The sequence below is a fragment of the Mirounga leonina genome, unplaced genomic scaffold (genome assembly GCF_011800145.1).
Source record: "Mirounga leonina isolate KUSES-001 unplaced genomic scaffold, KU_Mleo_1.0 Mir_224, whole genome shotgun sequence".
Classification (NCBI taxonomy): Eukaryota; Metazoa; Chordata; class Mammalia; order Carnivora; family Phocidae; genus Mirounga; species Mirounga leonina.
In genome coordinates, this window is record NW_023270615.1 from 2,733,398 (window position 1) to 2,752,937 (window position 19,540).

Sequence of the window (19,540 nt, forward strand, 5' to 3'; positions counted from 1 at the left end):
GGGACTTCATCAAGATAAAATGCTCTTGCAAAGCAAAAGAAACAGTCAACAAAACCAAAAGACAACCGACAGAATGGGAGAAGATATTTGCAAATGACATATCAGATAAAGGGCTAGTATCCAAAATCTATGAAGAACTTATCAAACTCAATACCCAAAGAACAAAGAATCCAATCAAGAAATGGGCAGAAGACATGAACAGACATCTCCCCAAAGAAGACATAAAAATGGCCAAAAGACACATGAAAAAATGCTCAACATCACTTGGCATGAGGGAAATACAAATCAAGACCACAACGAGATACCACCTTACACCAGTCAGAATGGCTAAAATTAACAAGTCAGGAAATGACAGATGTTGGCAAGGATTAGGATAAAGGGGAACCCTCCTACAGTGCTGGTGGAAATGCAAGCTGGTGTAGCCACTCTGGAAAACACTACATAGGTTTCTCAGAAAGATGAAAATAGAGTGAACCTATGACCCAGCAACTGCAGTGGGTATTTACCCCCAAAGATACAAATGTAGTGATCCAAAGGGGCATCTGCACCCCAATGTTTATAGCAGCAATGTCCACAATAGCCAAACTATGGAAAGAACCCAGATGTTCATCAATAGATGAATGGATAAAGAAGATGTGGTATATATGTACAATGGAATACTACTCAGCCATCAAAAAAAAAAAATGAAATCTTAACATTTGTAATGACATGGATGGAACTAGAGGATGTTATGCTAAACAAAGTAAGTCAATCTACTTTTTTGTTGTTTTTATTATGCACTACATTAATACACTGCATAACCTTCTCGAAGGGGTAGATGAGTATGACTGAATTATATTTCATCAATTAGGAAAATACTTCCTTAATCGATATTCTCCAAACCCTTTGACACATAGTAACGATTAACTCCAGAGAACCGCCTATCTCTTTGCAACAAACTCCACTGATATGGATAATAGGCAACCCTTTTTTCCTTGCCCCCGTTACTGAACCATGTGGATGTGCGCCGTGGCTATGCCAGGGATGACCAAGCACACGGCCATGACGCCGATCCCAGGCAGGATCTCGAATCACATCGGCAGCGCGATTGCCAAGCCAAACCCCTGCCTTGCCGGCCCGGTAAAGGTGATAAGTGGAATTTAAGAAACAAAACAGAGAATCATAGGGGAAGAGAGTAAAAGATAAAACAAGATGAAACCAGAGGGGGAGACAAATTGTAAGAGACTTAATCATAAGAAACAAACTGAAGGTTCCTGGAGGGGAGGAGGTGGGGGGATGGGTGATAGACATTAAGGAGGGCACGTGATGTAATGAGCACTGGGTATAAGCCTTATGAATCACTGACCTCTACCTCTGAAACCAGTAACACATTATATGTTAATTGAATTTAAATTAAAAAATGGAAAAAATAAAATATTTAACATTTGAAGTTTATACAGTGGATATTTACTATTTTGGTAATTTTTTTTTTTTTTTAAGATTTGAGAGAGAGATAGAGACAGAGAGAGAGACAGAGAGACAGAGACAGCGCAAGGTGGAGAACCCTGAGATCAATGACCTGAGCTGGAATCGAGTCCAACTCTTAACCAAATGAGCCACTCAGGCTCCTCTGGTAATTCTTTATTAAGTAAAAAAAATAAAAACTTAGGAAAACAAATCTTAGAGGAAGAAAGTCTACAAATCTGAAGGAACAGGGTGGGTTTCCAATACAATGCATTTATATTTAACAATAACAAGTAATGGTCTCTGTAAATTGGAATAATCAATCAGAAGAGAGGCCTAATCTTATGAATCCTACTGAGTATGTAACATATCAATACACAGAATTTGGACTATAAATTGAACGTGAGATTTTAACAGAGGGGTAAATGCAAACCCTACAGCTTCTAGAATTAAGGCAATTATCTACAATCCAATATAGAACATACTCAGATGGAGAAAATAATAGGGAAAATGAATAAAAACCCAAGAAGACACATATATGTATATGAAGAACATAATGCACACCTGCCTATGAAAAAGGGGGAAATGTATAATGTATTCAAAATGCAATTATAAAACTGACAGGTAATGCAGCCCAACAATATGATCTTTAAACTAGTTAGACATTACTTGAAGGTCTCCTCAAAACATGAAGTGATTTTTTTATTAACTTGACTAAAATATTTTCTCTTAGGGGAGAGAAGAAACAGGAGAATCATATTAGCACACCTCATTTTTACCAACAAAGACAAAGTAAACACAATGGAATGGTGGGAGAAAAATGACAATTTCATGTTAGATTTTGTGACAGCCAGAATTGAGCGAATTCTGAGTTCAACTAGAGATGTAATACAGACTTAACAAAAATGGAGTTCTACAACTAACACTGACAAAATTGGAAACCTCTCCAGTGAGAATTTCAGCCAAGAATTAAAAAATCAAAAGTAGCTAAAAAGCAGTATCTGCAATAATCTCAAGTTTTAAGGAGACACTGACAATAGGAAGACATAACCAGAAACAAATATAAAACATTTATGAACCTACAGAAATGTCAGTAAGATTAAATGCCTGGTATATTTTTGGGTGGGGGGACAAGTTCACTGCTTTAAAGGGAGGCTTTAGTTACAGTCATAGCAGAAATAAGCATTATTATGGAAGCAAAAACAAACCAGCTTTCTTTGAATAAAATAAGAAATGATTGAAAAACAGAATAGTTCTGTTTCTGTTTTTTTAATCCATCTACTCTGTCAAAGATTACATTCAACCTGGAAAACTCGGACATGGTAAGAGAACTTAAAACTCTAACTGGTGAAGACTTTTACTTAAGGGAACACTTGATACAGTCATATCACATCCCAGATACCTAACCTGGTGATATTACTCGATCAACATTAACACTTCCCTAGAAATCACTGACAACCACAGAGGTCTTAGAAGACTGAAATGGACAAATGCCCAGATTTCTTTAGAAAGAAAAAGATAAGTTAATATCTTTTATTAACTGGTCAAGTGAATGTGGATTGTGAGAAAAAAAAAATTTTCTTAAAGATTTTATTTATTTACTTGATAGAGAACAAGCAGGGGGAGTGGCAGGCAGAGGGAGAAGGAGAGGGAGAAGCAGGCTCCCCATTGAGAAGAGAGCCCAAGGTGGGACTCGATCGCAGGACCCTGAGATCATGACCTGAGCCGAAGGCAGACGCTTAACCGACAGAGCCACCCAGGCATCCCAGGATTGTGAGAAAATTTTAAACACATGAGTTTAGGTATAAGTAGAAAGAAAAGCATTGATCATTAGAAGATGGTAAATTTCATAAAACAGGCATTCTATGTTAACTAAATTTCTTCCTCTTTACTAAACAGATAATAAATTGAGGAATTATTACAGCTGTAATATACCAATAATTGAGCAACGTACTTAAGGTCTGCCTTTACTTTTTTTTTTTTAATAATTTCTTTTTTTTTTTTAATTGACAGAGAAAGCGAGCATGCAAGCAGGGAAAAAGGGGCAAAGGGAGAAAGAAAGACAAAATCTCAAGCAGACTCCATGCCCACAAGTGCAGACCCTGACACAGGGCTGGATCTCATGACCCTGAGATCATGACCTGAGTCAAAACCAAAAGTTAGATGCTTAACTGACTGAGCCACCCAGGTGCCCCTGCCTTTACTTCTTGAGAGAAAATTTGAAAATATGAACCGTATCAGGCACAATTAATCATGCAGCCACAAATGCAATCCAGAGATTTCATGAACCTGAATGGGAAGTTACATTTTTATTTTCATTAACTACTGCTGACAGTGAGTATTTCTTTCAATTATAAAGGTAGGCAACAAACTTTGTTACTTATACAAATTGTATATCATTTATATTCCTTAACATAACTGAACATATGTTGAAGTTTCATTTATACCTTCAAATTTACAGTTTTTTGACCTACCGTTAATTCCTGTTATTTTAATCCATAAAGAAAAGCAGGTACATTACTACTAACACAAATTTGAGATTCTTAAAAAATATTTTGAAACTATGTTCTATTGAATTCATTTTCTTTGTAATTCTATGCAGTCTATGTACTTAAAATCATAATTTTGATAAGAGATTCCAGGGCTTCCAACTGTCAAAGCTGTCCATGAGACGAAGAAGGTTATAAGGACCCCTGAGAAGTCAACTAATATTAAATGATTTTAACCAGAAAATGATACCCTTTTATTCAAGGCTTCAAAGATAAGACTCAAACACAAAAAAATGAAAAGTGAGTCAATCTAACAAGATGAATTTTAACAAAGATAAAGTCTTGTACTTAAACTAAAACATTTAACTAAATTTCCAAATCCTGGTAATATAAGTAGCAAGACCTATTCTTCCACTAAAAGCAACCAAAAATGTTGGAAATAAAATAAAACAGCAACAAAAAACTTACTAAGAAACAATAAGGAGGCAAGAGACTAAGGATTTATCAACTCAAACATCAAACTGAAGGAGTAATAAGCTAACAGATTTAAATAAGGCCCAGAAAAATTTTATCCTGAGATCATTTTTTGCACCTGGTAAACTTAACTCCTTTTCACAACCTCACAGAGCACAGGGAACAGAAGCCAAAGGTGAGGAGTCCAGCAAGGGCCCTTCTCACACATCTAGAATCTCAAAAGCTACACACTCAAGACAAGAGTAATCCAGAAGTTAAACATTCTTCTAAAATCTACTCACAGGGAATGGAAAGAAAGGCTCTGAGAAAAACTGGGAAAAGGGGGTAGTACCCCTCTGACTGTAACCACAATAGAGTCCTCATGTGGGTACACAGCGCAACATCTCCTTGGCATTCCAAAATATCTCAAGTACTGTCCACCAACATACCCAAGACAACTGGGAGAAGAAAATAAAATTCTTCCTGGAATGAAAGTCCACTTAACCTAGGCTCCAGAGAATTTTCCCAAATAATTTTCCAAGAAAAATGAATAGCACACAATCAAAAATCCCTAAATATATAAAAACAAAGGTTACCATGAATAAGAATCAGCCAAAACAAAATATAGGAGGAAGAAAAACAAAGAAGTCTAATGGAACTATCTGAATAGAGAATTATCTGGTGAGAGAGAATATAAAATAACTACACTTACGCTGTCTGAAGAAATAAAGACAAATTTAAAGCACTATAAAGAACAAAGCAGATTTTAATTTAGAACAAAACAATTCTGAAAATGAAAAATATAATCACTAAATTTTAACCGAAAGATTTAATAGCATATTAGACACAGTTTAAGAGGATTTCAGTAATTCAGAAGATAAAAGAAATTACCTGGCATGTAACAGAGGGGGAAAAAAAAAAAAAAAAGGAAAGAAAACAGGATATAGAAGAATAAAAGGTAGAGTAAGGAAGGCTAAAATACATTAATCCAGAGTTCCAGAAGAAAAGATTTAAGAGAAGTGTATGAAGAGTTAATGGGTAAAAATCTTCAAGATGAATTTTCTAAAATTCATTCAATCTACCAATCCTCAGAATGGTCCACAGCTGGATATATTACACTGAAACTACAGAACAGAAAAGATAAGACAATCTTGGGGCGCCTGGTGGCTCAGTCAGTTAAGCATCTGCCTTCAGCTCAGGTCATAATCCCAGGGTCCTGGGATCAAGCCCCACATTAGGCTCCCTGCTCGGCGGAAAGCCTGCTTCTCCCTCTCCCACTCCCCCTGCTTTTGTTCCCTCTCTCGCTGTGTCTCTGTCAAATAAATAAATAAAATCTTTTTAAAAAAAATTTTAGAAAAAGAAACTTGCAAAAAAAAAATTCCCTCTCTTCCTCTCCCTTTGCCCCTCCCCCACCCAGCTGGAGCACATGCACACATTCTCTCTCCCTCTAAAAACAAAATAACGTGTAATATGTAGAATTGGCTAATCATGTTGTTTACCTACCACTAACATTGTAAACCAACTATACTTGAATTAAAAAAAAAAGGTAAAAGAAAGAAATAACAATAGCATGTAAATGATGAGGATGGTAAATGGGAATTCAACTGCTCTCAAGTCCTTGTACTGACCGAGGGTAAAAATTTATTAAATTTCTATCTTGAGAAAAACATGTGTTGTAATTATACTAGAGTAAAAAAAGAGAACGTTTAAGTTTCAAATGGTATAGTGAGGGGGTGGAGGGAAACAAAGTAATGCTAAAATTTATCTAAAAAAAGAAAAAAAGTGTGCAAATATAGACTGAAAAATATCCCACTACATGTTGTTATGACACATCTAAAAGTAAAGATACAGAGTAAAAGAAGAACAACAACAAAAATAAATAAGCAAATTCGAACCAAGAAAAAACTATAATATCCATACTATTATCAGAAAAAATAAATGAATAAAAATATTGGGGAAAAAAATGAAAACATTACTAAATATACACATAGTCAACTTCATACAAAGAAAAGATCTGGTTTATTGGAGAAAAAATTTTTATTATGCATGTACCTATTGACAGCAAATTTATTTAAAATATGACAGATCTAAAAGAAATAGACAAATGCACATTCACAGTGACATTTTTCATTTATTTCTCTGAAGAACTACTGGAATATGGTGACAGAAGACAGGAAAAAATCCAATAAGGATACAGAAGATTTGAAGTATGGGATAAATATGACCTAAAAATATGTACCGTGAGGGGCGCCTGGGTGGCTCAGTCGTTAAGCGTCTGCCTTCGGCTCAGGTCATGATCCCAGGGTCCTGGGATCGAGCCCCGCATCGGGCTCCCTGCTCTGCGGGAAGCCTGCTTCTCCCTCTCCCACTCCCCCTGCTTGTGTTCCCTCTCTCGCTGTCTCTCTCTCTGTCAAATAAATAAAATCTTTAAAAAAAAAAAAAATATGTACAGCAAAACATACGTGAAGTATTTTTTTAAATTACCATATGCTGAGCCAGAAAGCAAGTATCAAGAAATTGGAAGGCATTAAAATCCTACAGATCTGGGGCACCTGGTTGGCTCAGTCGTTAAGCATCTGCCTTCGGCTCAAGTCATGATCCCTGGATCCTGGGATCAAGCCCCGCATCAGGCTCCCTTCTCTGCAGGAAGCCTGCGTCTCCCTCTCCCACTCCCCCTGCTTGTGTTCCCTCTCTTGCTGTCTCTCTGTCAAATAAAATCTTTAGAAAATAAATCAAATCCTACAGATCACCTTTATGTGATCTTATATATTTTAAATATATTTATATATATTATATGTATTTATATCATATATTAAATATATATTTAAAATATATTTTAAAAATGGAATCTGTGGGGTGCCTGGGTGGCTCAGTCGTTAAGCGCTGCCTTCGGCTCAGTTCATGATCCCAGCGTCCTGGGATCGAGCCCTGCATTGGGCTCCCTGCTCGGTGGGAAGCCTGCTTCTCCCTCTTTCACTCCCCCTGCTTGTGTTCCTCTCTTGCTGTGTCTCTCTCTGTCAAATAAATAAATAAAATCTTTAAACAAAAAAAATAAAAATAAAAATGGAATCTGTAATTTAAAATCTTCCACAAAGAAATCTCCAAGTCCATATGGTTTTACTGTTCAATTAGGTAAAATACTGAAAGAAAAATAACACCCAATCTTATAAAAATTCTGCAAAAGAATAAAAAAGGATGGCATTTTTATTTTCTGAGACCAATACATTAAAATCTGAAGTTCATTACATGAAAGAAAAATGACAGGTTCATTCTCTCATGAACAGAATTCCAAAAATCCTAACAAAATATGCAATTAATTTGAATGTGATAATAGGTTTGTCCTTTCTGGATGTAAGAAATGATTATTGTTATATCTGAATTTTAAATAAAACAGTACCCATTAGTTTCAACTAAACTATATCTACTCTAGAAGCATAAATTTAAAGTATACCTTACTAATATCAGTTTAACATGACTAAAAGTTTAGTTTAGGATACAATTCTTAATATACCAACATTAATACTAGCATTTACCTGTTGCTGTCTTGTCACGAAATTCTTCAAGTTTTGTCAAAGTCGCTGACGTGAGCTGTGTTAGATTTACCTCTTTTGGAGGTCTGAAGAATTCCACTATACTATTCACTGTTCTCTGTTAAAATAAGTAACATTAACATTAGGCACAAACTCAAAGCAAATTGAAATATATTAAAACTTAGTGATTAAAAAAATGCTTACTGCATCATATATCATTTCTAAAGGTTCAGCTTCTATGATACATCTTTGAGCAACAGTTTCATCTAATGGATTTATCTCAAATATAATTTGGAAGAGTGACGTAGCATCATCCAATGAAGAAAGGAGGCGGGGTTTTGTTGAATTATCTGGTAAGCCAGTAACATGAAATGAATCAATTTTGGTTTCAAATCTACATGAAAAAAGATAGGACAAAAATTAGCTATCAATCTAATTTTACATTTTACAGTATTTTTCAAACTGGAAATAAAGTAAAAATTAATGAAAACAATTTCAATTTGCATTTCTTCCTATTCCATTCCATTCATATCAAAGAAAATATACAACGATTTGATCTGAATTGATATAGATTAACTCACAAACAACCCTATTGACATGTTGATCTCTAAATTAAAAAAAAGCTATGAAGGGAGCAGAGGTTCACGAAAGAAAACTACCATGTCCACCAGTGCCAAGGCTGGAAAACCTGAACTGTTTCATTCTCCTGAACTGCTGGAGATTCAAAGTGGACAACTGTAGGGGACCCAGTCATAGGGGAGCCCCCATAATATTTTGACATATACCTCTAGGAACTGGACCAGGTTCCCACAATAAATTTTGGAGAAAAAACCCCTCACGCTTCAGGCAAGGAAAGGAACCATTTAAAAATAAAGGAACCATTTAAAAATATAACACAGCACTATGTTCTTAAAAAAGCATGCTCCTTGGAGGAACTAGTTAACTAGAGCCTAACCTAATTAAGTATTATCAGAGCCAAAATACCTAGAGAAGGGAAATAACCAACTTCAGTCAGGTCTACTATCCCATATGGAAGAAGGGAAACACCCAATATCCCCAACTCTAGCTATTCTGTACCCCTAAGGCAGGGAGAGGGGGAATACTGAGAAACTTCTTAAGTTCACAGACCAGAAGCATGGGATCATTAAAAGACTGAGAGCTAATCAGAGCACTAGAGAACTCTTCCCTTTCCCGCACATCTAAAAACCGAATCACTACAGGCTTATTTACAGTAGTTCTTTTCATCCAGTACATTACATCTGGCTATCAGGAAAAAAATAGCATGGCACACCAAAAGGCAAACAGAACAACTTGAAGTGACAAAATTATTTAAAAATAACAATTAATATGCTAAGGGGTATAATGGACTAAGTAAACAACATGCAAGAACAGATGAACAATGTGAGCAGAGAGATGGAAATCCTAAGAAAGAACCAAAATAAATACTGAAGATCAGAAACACTGTAACAAGAATGCCTTTAATGGGCTTATTAGGATACAGACACAGTTGAGGAAATTAATCCCTGAGCTGGGGAATGTATTAGTAGAGTCATAAAAATACATAAAGCAGAGAACAAAGACCAAAATAACAGAACAATCAAGTGCTGTGGTACAACTACAAAAAATTACCATATGCATAACAGGAATATCAGAATAAAGAGAAAAGCACAGAAGATTTTAAACAAGCATGACTGACAATTTCCCCAAATTAATGTCAGACACTAAGCCATGGATCCAGAAAGGTCAGAGCACATCAAGCAGAATAAATGCAAACAATCAATCAAAAAACTACACCTAGGCATATTTTTATACTAAAAAATGTAAGTATAAAGAAATATAAAGAAAAAATCTTGAAAGAAACCAAAGGAAAAAACCACCTTACATAGAGAGGAGCAGGGATAAGGATTACATCTGCCTTCTCAGAAGCCATGGAAGCAAGAAAAGAGTATAGTGAAAATTTTAAAGAGAAAAGAAAAAAAATCAACCTAGAATTCTGTACCCTATGAAATTCTCCTTCACAAGTTAAAACAAAATACTAAGACAAACAAAAAATTGGGGAAAATTATTGTAACTAGACCTGTCTTTTGAGAAATATTAAAAGAAGTTATTTAGAGAAAAAGAAATACTGTAAGGTAGAAATTCAGAACTACATAAAGGAAGAGCAATAAAGGAAAAAAATGTAAAGGCAAAATGAACACTTACTTCTTAATCAAACAAATTAGTATGTTCAAAATAATAGTAACGTGTTTGGTTATATATGCCTACATACATGTCTTATGTATATTTTATGCTTACACATGTTCATATATAAGTGAAATGAATAGCAGCAAGATACAAGGGACTAGAAAAAGGACTAAGGATTTTTTTTTTATCATCAAGTACTCCCACTACTCATGAAATACTACACTGTTATTTGAAAGGACACTTAAAAAAAAAAAGCTATAACCGATATGTTAACAAAGGAGAAAAAACAAAACCATATGAGACACCAGTTAAACTGGGGTGCCAGGGCGGCTCAGTCAGTTAAGCGTTTGACTCTTGATAACAGCTCAGGCCTTGATCTCAGGGTTGTGAGTTCAAGCCCCATGCTGGACACCATGCTGGGTGTGGAGCCTACTTTAAAAAAAAAAAAAAAAGATACTCAAACCACAAAAGGCAGGGTGGAAAAAAAGCCCACAAAAGGCAGAAAGGTAAGAAAAACAAAAACAGGAACAAAGAACAAGAGCAACAAATAGAAAACAGCAAAGATTATGGTAGATGTTAAGAGAATGAAAAGACAAGTCACAGTCTATGAAAAAATATTACAAAAGACACATCTGATAAAAGAGTGTTATCCAAAATATACCAAGAACTCTTAAAATTCAACGAGAAGGAAACACAGTTTTAAAAAAAATGGGCCAAAACCTTAATAGACACCGCATCAAAGAAGACCTATAGATGGCAAGTAAGTAGATGAAAAAATGCTCTACATCACAGGTCATCGAAGAAATGCAAATTAGGGGCTCCTGGGTGGCTCAGTCAGTTAAGCATCTGCCTTCAGCTCAGGTCATGATCCTGAAGTCCCAGGATTGAGCCCCGCATTAGGCTCCCTGCTCAGCAGGGAGTCTGCTTCTTCCTCTACCCCCCACCCTGCTCTCGTGCTCTCTCTCATACTCTCTTTAATAAAATCTTAAATTAAAAAAAAGAAATGCAAATTAAAACAACAAAGATTCCACTACACATTATCAGATGTGGTCAAAATACTGACAACGCCAAATAAAGGCAAGGATGTGGAGCAACAGGAACTCTCCAACATTGTTGGGAATGCAAAATGGTACAGTCTCTTTGGAAAAGAGATTTGCAGTTTCTTACAAAATTAAACATACTTTTATCATATGATCTAGCAGTCATGCTCCTTGGTATTTACTCAAAGCAGCTGAAAACTTATGTCCATACAAAAACCTGTACACGAATATTTATAGCAGCTTTGTTCATACTTGCCAAAACTTAGAAACAACCAAGATGGCCTTCAGTAGGCGAATGGATAAACTGTTACAGCCAAATAATGGCATGTCGTTAAGCACTAAAAACCAAACACACTACTGAACTATGAAAAGACAAAGTTTAAATGCATATTATTAAGTGAAAGAAGTCACTCTAAGAAAGATACATAGTGTAGGATTCTAACTGCATGCACAACATTCTTGGAAAAGGCAACAACTATGGACACAGCAAAAAGATCAGAGGTTGCGGGTAAGCATGATGAATTGGCAGAAAAGAGAATTTTTAAAGCAGTGAAAATACTCTATGGTACCATAATGGACATGTCATTATATGTTTGTCCAAACCCATAGGAAAACACACCACCAAGAATGAATGGCAATATAAACTATGAACTTTGGGTGAGTATGATGTGTCAATGAGTGCAGGTTCATTGTGAGTAAAAAATGTACCATTCTAGTGCTTGATGTTGAAAATGGAGGAGGCTATGCATGTGCAGGGGGTTTAGAGGTAAATTCTGTACATTCCTCCCAATTTTGTTGTAAGCCTAAAACTGCTCTAAAAAACAAATTCTTAAAAAAAAAAAAAAAAAAGGTAATGGAGGAGTATTATCATGGAAAATTGCAGAGTAAAGTGCTCCAAGAATTACTCTCTCCACTGAAACAACCATTAAGCTAGCAAAAACTGCCAGAGTCAACATCTCTGCAAGCCTGGAATTTAATCAATCAAAAACTTACAGCAACCAAGGAAGTGCTTAATGAATACCACTACATTTCAGAAAGAAAAGCACTGTGGCATTTTTATTTAACTTTCTACCATCCTCCACTTCTGAGCACAGCAGTGACTATGGTAAATGAGCCACATCCTGGTGTGGCCTGCTAGAGCCAAGGGACTAATACAGATGCTAAGGTCTGAATGTGTATGTCTCCCTCAAAATTCATTTGTTGAAATGATAATGCCCATTGTGATGGTATCTGGAGCCTTTGGGAGATGATTAGGATATGAGGGCTACAGGATTAGAGGTCTTATAAAAGAGACCCTACAGAGAGCCCTAGCCCTAGCCCCTTCCATCTCATGAGGACACTGTAAGAACCCAGCAGTCAGAAATTTGGAAGAGGGCTTTTAGCAGAACCTGGCAGTGCTGGCACCCTGATGTTGGACCTCCAACTTTCAGAACTGTGAGAAATAAATTTCAGTTTTTTATACCAGTCTGTGGTATGTTATTATTGCAGCCCAAATGAAGTAAGACAGCAGTCTTGTTCTTAAAATAATGTGGTCAAGTGTTTTCACCTGCTTGACAATTCCCTAAGACACCAGTGTAGAGGGTGACCTCTATTTTGTTCTCCTGTCATGCAGGCAGAGATAACATCTGTCCAAAAATTCAAAGACATGGACTAATGATATCTTTCTGGAGCAAGGGACAGTGGATGGGGAAAATACCAGCCAGATCCCTATGCCCAGGAATGAGGAGACTGAAAGGAAGTTTCTCAGAGGAAAAAGTCTCAGAAAGGCCACATATAAACCACGGAAGCCAGAGTGCAACACACATGCTGAGAACACAATGTACACTCAGAAAAGACCTGACCAGACCTGGGCATGCACTTTTAATGGATCTGTGAGCACGATGCAAGCAGGAGGTGAATGTCAAGGCAGAGATGTAGGAAGCCTGGCACAGCACTGAAGTGCCAGAGATCAAAGTCAAGTACAAGGACTACAGAGTATTTCTCTGTTTTGGTTTCAGGAATTTAAGGAAATGTCAGTTCACTGCCTACTCACTGAAATAATGGAACACATACTTCAGTTATCACAAATGACAAAGAATAGTCTTCTCAAAAATAGTTTGGAAAATTCACTGTATTCATTTGCTAGGGCTGCTGTAATAAATTATCACAAACATTGCAACTTAAAACAAGCACTTATTCGCTCACAGATACAGAGGCCAGAGGTCTGAAACCTGTTGGTTCCTTCTGGAGGCTCAGAGGGATATGTTCCATGACTTTCTACAAGATTCTGGTTATTGCCAGGAATCCTTGGTATAAGTTGGCCTAGACATATATTATGCTTATTACTATCATATCACAGGCATTCTTCTGTGTGTCTGTCTTCAAATCTTCTTCTCCAATCTTCCTGTTTCTGCTGTATCTGTGTTAAAATTTCCCTTTTCTTATAAGAACACCAGTCATTGAATTAGAGCCCACTCTAATCTATGGTAGATTAGACTCTAATCTGCTTTAAATTCATCTTTACTCATCAACTTCATTATATCTAGAAAGACCCTATTTCAAAATAAGGTTACAGTCACAGGTACTAAGGGTCAGAACTTGACATAACTTTTTGGAGGAACTATTTCTACCCACTAAAGTAAGTAAACAAATGGAGGACTACAGCCCTCAACAATAAACAACAAACCCAGGTGAGAGAATCTAATTTCCATAGTTAATACATTATACAGTTCAAAATGCCGATTTTTAAACAAATAAATTACAAACCATACACAGGAACAATGTACTAACAATAAACAAGCTGTCTTAAATGGGCTCTAAAAGCTAAAGGAAATCATGGACAAAGTAGTAAAAAAAAAATCCAGGTAAAAGATGTAGAAACAGAATATAAACGAGATAGAAAGTGTAAAATACGACCAAAGTTTCTAGACAAAAGTACAACAGTTAAAAGGAAAAAAAAAAAAAAACATTAGAAAAGGTCAACAGCAGATTTGAGAAGCGAAAAGAAAGAATCAGCAAAATTGAATACAGACAAGTGAAATTACAGAGTCTGAGGAACTGAATGAAAAAGGAATGAAGAAGGGTGCCTGGGTGGCTCAGTCAGTTAAGCCTCCGACTCTTAATTTCGACTCAGGTCATGATCTTGGGGTCCTGAGATCAAGCCCTCAGTTGGGCTCCATACTGAGCATGGAGCCTGCTTAGGAATCTCTCTCTCCTTCTCCCCACTTCTCTCCCAAAAAACAAAGGGAGGAAGGGAGGAAGAGGGGGGGAGAAAGAAAAGAAAAGAAAAGGGAGGGAAAGGAAAGGAGGAAGGAAGGAAGAGAAGACAGGAGTCCATCAAAATCCTAGAGGAGAACACAGGCAGCAACCTCTTTGACCTCAGCCGCAGCAACCTCTTCCTAGAAACATCACCAAAGGCAAGGGAAGCAAGGGCAAAAATGAACTACTGGGACTTCAAGATAAAAAGCTTTTGCAAAGCAAAAGAAACAGTCAACAAAACCAAAAGACAACGGACAGATTGGGAGAAGATATTTGCAAATGACATATCAGATAAAGGGCTAGTATCCAAAATCTATAAAGAACTTATCAAACTCAACACCCAAAGAATAATCCAATCAAGAAATGGGCAGAAGACATGAACAGACATTTTTCCAAAGACATTTTTCCAAATGGCCAACAGACACATGAAAAAGTGCTCAACATCGCTCGGCATCAGGGAAATCCAAATCAAAACCTCAAGGAGATACCACCTCACACCAGTCAGAATGGCTAAAATTAACAAGTCAGGAAACGACAGATGTTGGCGAGGATGCAGAGAAAGGAGAACCCTCCTACACTGTTGGTGGGAATGCAAGCTGGTACAGCCACTCTGGAAAACAGTATGGAGGTTCCTCAAAAAGTTGAAAATAGAGTTACCATACGATCCAGCAATTGCACTACTGGGTATTTACCCCAAAGATACAACTGTAGCGATCTGAAGGGGTACGTGCACCCCGATGTTTATAGCAGCAATGTCCACAATAGCCAAACTACAGAAAGAGCCAAGATGCCCATCGACAGATGAATGGATAAAGAAGATGTGGTGTATATATATACCATGGAATATTATGCAGCCATCAAAAGGAATGAGATCTTGCCATTTGCAACAAAGTGGATGGAATTAGAGAGTATTATGCTAAGCGAAATAAGTCAATCAGAGAAAGACATGTATCATATGATCTCACTGATATGAGGAATTCTTAATCTCAGGAAACAAACTGAGGGTTGCTGGAGTGGTGGGGGGTTGGAGGGATGGGGTGGGACACTAGAAAGGATATGTGCTATGGTGAGTGCTGTGAATTGTGTAAGACTGATGAATCACAGACCTATACATCTGAAACAAATAATACATGTTAAAAAAAAAAAATGATAGTAGGAAGGGAAAAATGAAGGGGGGGGGAATCGGAGGGGGAGATTAACCATGAGAGACTATGGACTCTGAGAAACAAACTGAGGATTCTGGGGGCGGGGGGGATGGGTTAGCCTGGTGATGGGTATTAAAGAGGGCAAGTACTGCATGGAGCACTGGGTGTTACATGCAAACAATGAATCATGGAACATTACATCAAAAACTAATGATGTAATGTATGGTGATTAACATAACATAATAAAATTAAAAAAACATTAGCTGTATCACACTAAAAATAAAAATCAGAATTAGTAAAAAAAAAAAATCAGAAAAAAAGAGAAAGAAAAAGAAAAAAGGGAAAGGGAAAGGGAGAAAGGAAGAAAGGAGGTAGAAAGAAAGAAAGAAAAGAAAAAAGAACAAAGATCAGTAAACAGTGCCTAAGGTGGGAGACCATAAGCAGACCTACATATGTATTCTGGGAGTCTCAGAAGAGAAAAAGGGACAAAAAGAATATCTGAAAAAATAATGGCCCCAAATTTGTCAAATTTGATAAAAGCCAAAAATCTACACATCGAAGCTGAATGCACTCTATAATAAAGATCAACTCTAAAGACCCACACAGAACACAGTATAATCAGTCAAAAACAAAAACAAAGATAGTATCTTGAAAGCGGCAAGAGAGAACCAACTCATCCTATGCAAAGGTAATAAGTTAAGAGCTGATCTATCAGAAACCATGGAATCCAAAAGGCGGTGGGATGATATACTCAAAATATTGAAATTTTTAAAATGTGAACCAAGAATTCCATCTAGCAAAACTAACCTAAAATGCAAAGAAATTAAGACATTTACAGATGAAAAAAAAAAAAAGCTGGGGCAGTTTGTCAACAGTAGATCTGCCTAGAAAAAATGTTAAAAGGGGTCTTACAGGCTAAAATGAAAGGATACAGTACCCTATAAACTACAGAAATAAAGAACTCTGGTAAGGATACTACATAGATAAATATAAAAGCCAGTGTTATTTATTTTTGGTTTCTAACTACTCTACTTCCTCTAGGATTTAAAGAAAAATGCACAAAACAATCATAAATCTAGACTGACAGGAATGCAATGTATATATAAAGATGTAACCTGTGAACACAATGAAGGGGAAGAACGTATCTGTGTAGGAGCAAAGTTTTTGTAGATTACTGAAAATAAGTTGGTATCGATTTAAACTATATTGTCTTAAATTTAGAACGTTAATTTCAATTTCCATGTATCCACCAAGGCAGTGACTAAAATGTATACAGAAAAAGAAATGTAGACAGAATCAAAAAGAAATCAAACAAAAGGAAGGCAGAGTTGGAGGAGTTGGGGTTGAGGGGGAAGGTATGAAGACATACAGTAAACAAATGGCATAAATCCTTCCTTAACAGTGATCACTTTAGATGTCAATGCTATTAAACTCACCAATTCAAAGATTGAGACTGGGAGAACAGATTAAAAAAAAAACTAGATACAATACATTGTGCACAAGAGATTCACTTCATATTCAGACACAAAAGTTGAGAGTGAAGGGATGGAAAAAGAATCTAGGCAACTTGTAGCCAAATGAGAACAGTGTTTACATTAATATCATACAAAACAGTCTTTTAGTAAAAAAAATGTTCACTATATATTGATAAAAAGGGTAAATTCGAAGATACAACAGTTATAAATATGAATCCCACACTGACGAAATTGAAGAGAAAATAGACAATTTTACAGTAACAGTTGGAGACTTCAATACCATCTTAAATAAATGCAGAACATCTAGACCAAGACACAATAAAGTAATAGAGAATCTGAACAAAACTACAAACCAATTATATATAACCTATATAGAACATTCCACCCAACAGCAGAATACACATTCAAGTGTAGGCACTAGAACAGTCTCCAAGAAAAAACAGCTGTTTGGCCACAAAACAGGTCTTTAAAACTTTACGGAATGAAGTTATACAAAAAAAAAAAAATCCTCTCCAATGACCATTCACAATGACATTAAAGCTGGAAATCTTGGAGGTGAATTCCAAAGTTTCTGGTAAATTTCCAGAAGCAAAAATTTGGAGTTTCTCAAATATGTGCCACCTGAACAAAATATTTTTTTAAAAAGATTTTATTTATTTATCTGAGAGAGAGAATGGGAGACAGAGAGCATGAGAGGGGGAGGATCAGAGGGAGAAGGAGACTCCCTGCTGAGCAGGGAACCTGATGTGGGACTCGATCCCGGGACTCCAGGATCATGACCTGAGCCGAAGGCAGTTGCTTAACCAACTGAGCCACCCAGGCGCCCTGAACAAAATATTCTTAAGCAATCAATAGGCGGGGAAAAAAAAAAAACACAACACAAAAATTAGAAAATACTTTGAAATGAACGTAAATTAAATGTAGCATGACAAAACTCAAGGGATGTATCCACAGTGATGCTCATAAGGAGATTTCTATCTGTAAGTAACTACATCAGAAAACAAAAGATATCAAATCAATAACCTTGCTTTATACCTCAATGACTAGAAAAAAAAGACTAAACCCACGGCTCACAGGAATAATAAACGTTTACCTAGACTAAGAAAAAAAAAAAAAAGAGGAAAGATACAAATAACTAAAGTCAGAAATGAAACTGAAGGCATTATTACATACCTTTAAGGAATAAAAATAACTATAAAAATGTATTGTAAATGACAGGACACCAAGAAAATAACCTAAATGGACAAATTTCTAGAAACATAAAGATTACAAAAACTGCCTCAAGAGAAAACAGAAAATCAGAACAGATTTATAAGTAGTAAGTAAATCGAATCCATAATCAACCTCCAAAAGTAATCAACCTCCCAACAAAGAAAGAAGAGTCCAAGACCAGATGGTTTCACCAGTGATTTCTATAAAATATTTAAAGAAAAATTAGTATCAATCCTTCTGAAATTCTTCCAGAAAACAGAAGAGGGAACACCTCCTAACTCATTCTGAGAAAAACAAAATTAAAGACCCATATCCCTTATGAAGATAGATGCAAAAACTTCAACAAAATACTAGCAAACTGGGGCGCCTGGGTGGCTCAGTCAGTTAAGCATCTGCCTTTGGCTTAAGTCATAATCCTGGGGTCCTGGGATCAAGCTGCGTCAGGCTCCCTGCTCAGTGGGGAGTCTGCTTCTCCCTCTCCCTCTGCGCCTCCGCCCCCCACAGCCGGCTTATGCACATGCACTCTCCCTCTGTCTCAAATAAATAATTAAAATCTTAAAAAAAAAGAAATACTAGCAAACCAAATTTAACAACCTATTAAAAAGATTACTCATCATGACCAGGTAGGATTTATTCTAGGAATCTATTTGATGGTGGTTGGAAATAAGAAAAACAATAAAACAATCTATTAATAGAATGACAAAGTCACATGATCATCTCAAATGATGCAAAAAAAAAGCATTTTTAAAAATCCAAAATCATTAAAAAATTTTTCAAGAACTAGGGAATACAAGTGTACTTCCTCAACCTGAAGAAGGGAATTTCTTAAAAACCAAAAAAAAAACCTATGACTAGAATCATACTCACTGGTAAAAGACCAAAAGCTTTCCCTCCAAAACCATGAACAAGACAAGGATGCTCACTTTGAACTCTGTTCTAGAAGTTCCAGCCAAAGTAGTTAGTCAGGAAAAAGAAATTAAAGGTACCTAATTGGAAAGGAAAAAATGAAAATCTATTCATGTATGGCATCACAACACAGGGGTTAGGGCCAATGACAGCCTGCAGAGTCAAAAATCCACATACAACTTTCGTTTCCCCAAATTCCTAATAGCCTACCATGGATGAGAAGGCTTCCCAGCAGCATTAACAGTCAATGATCCATACTTTGTAATATGTGTTTTATGCTGTATTCTTACAATAGAGAAATTTTTTAAAAATCATTAAGGGAGAGAAAATACATTTGCAGTACTGGGGGAAAAAAAAACCATGATAGGTAAGTGAACCCACGCAGTTCAAACCCATGTTGTTCAAGGATCAAGGGTACATAGAAAA

The 19,540-nt window shown here is 36.3% G+C and overlaps 1 protein-coding gene and 1 pseudogene across 3 annotated transcripts in view; both read right to left on the bottom strand.

Moving 5' to 3' along the window:
• VPS13A (vacuolar protein sorting 13 homolog A) overlaps nucleotides 1-19,540 on the bottom strand; it is a 266,825-nt gene that overhangs the window by 191,152 nt on the left and 56,133 nt on the right. For all 3 annotated transcript variants that reach the window (XM_035029011.1, XM_035029013.1, XM_035029012.1), the window contains 2 exons: nucleotides 8,120-8,309; nucleotides 7,919-8,033 (listed from right to left, as the gene is read on the bottom strand). In XM_035029011.1, the coding sequence (XP_034884902.1) occupies nucleotides 7,919-8,033; nucleotides 8,120-8,309 (305 nt within the window). The remainder of the gene's footprint in view (nucleotides 1-7,918; nucleotides 8,034-8,119; nucleotides 8,310-19,540) is intronic.
• Nucleotides 706-1,076, bottom strand: LOC118026270 (annotated as a pseudogene).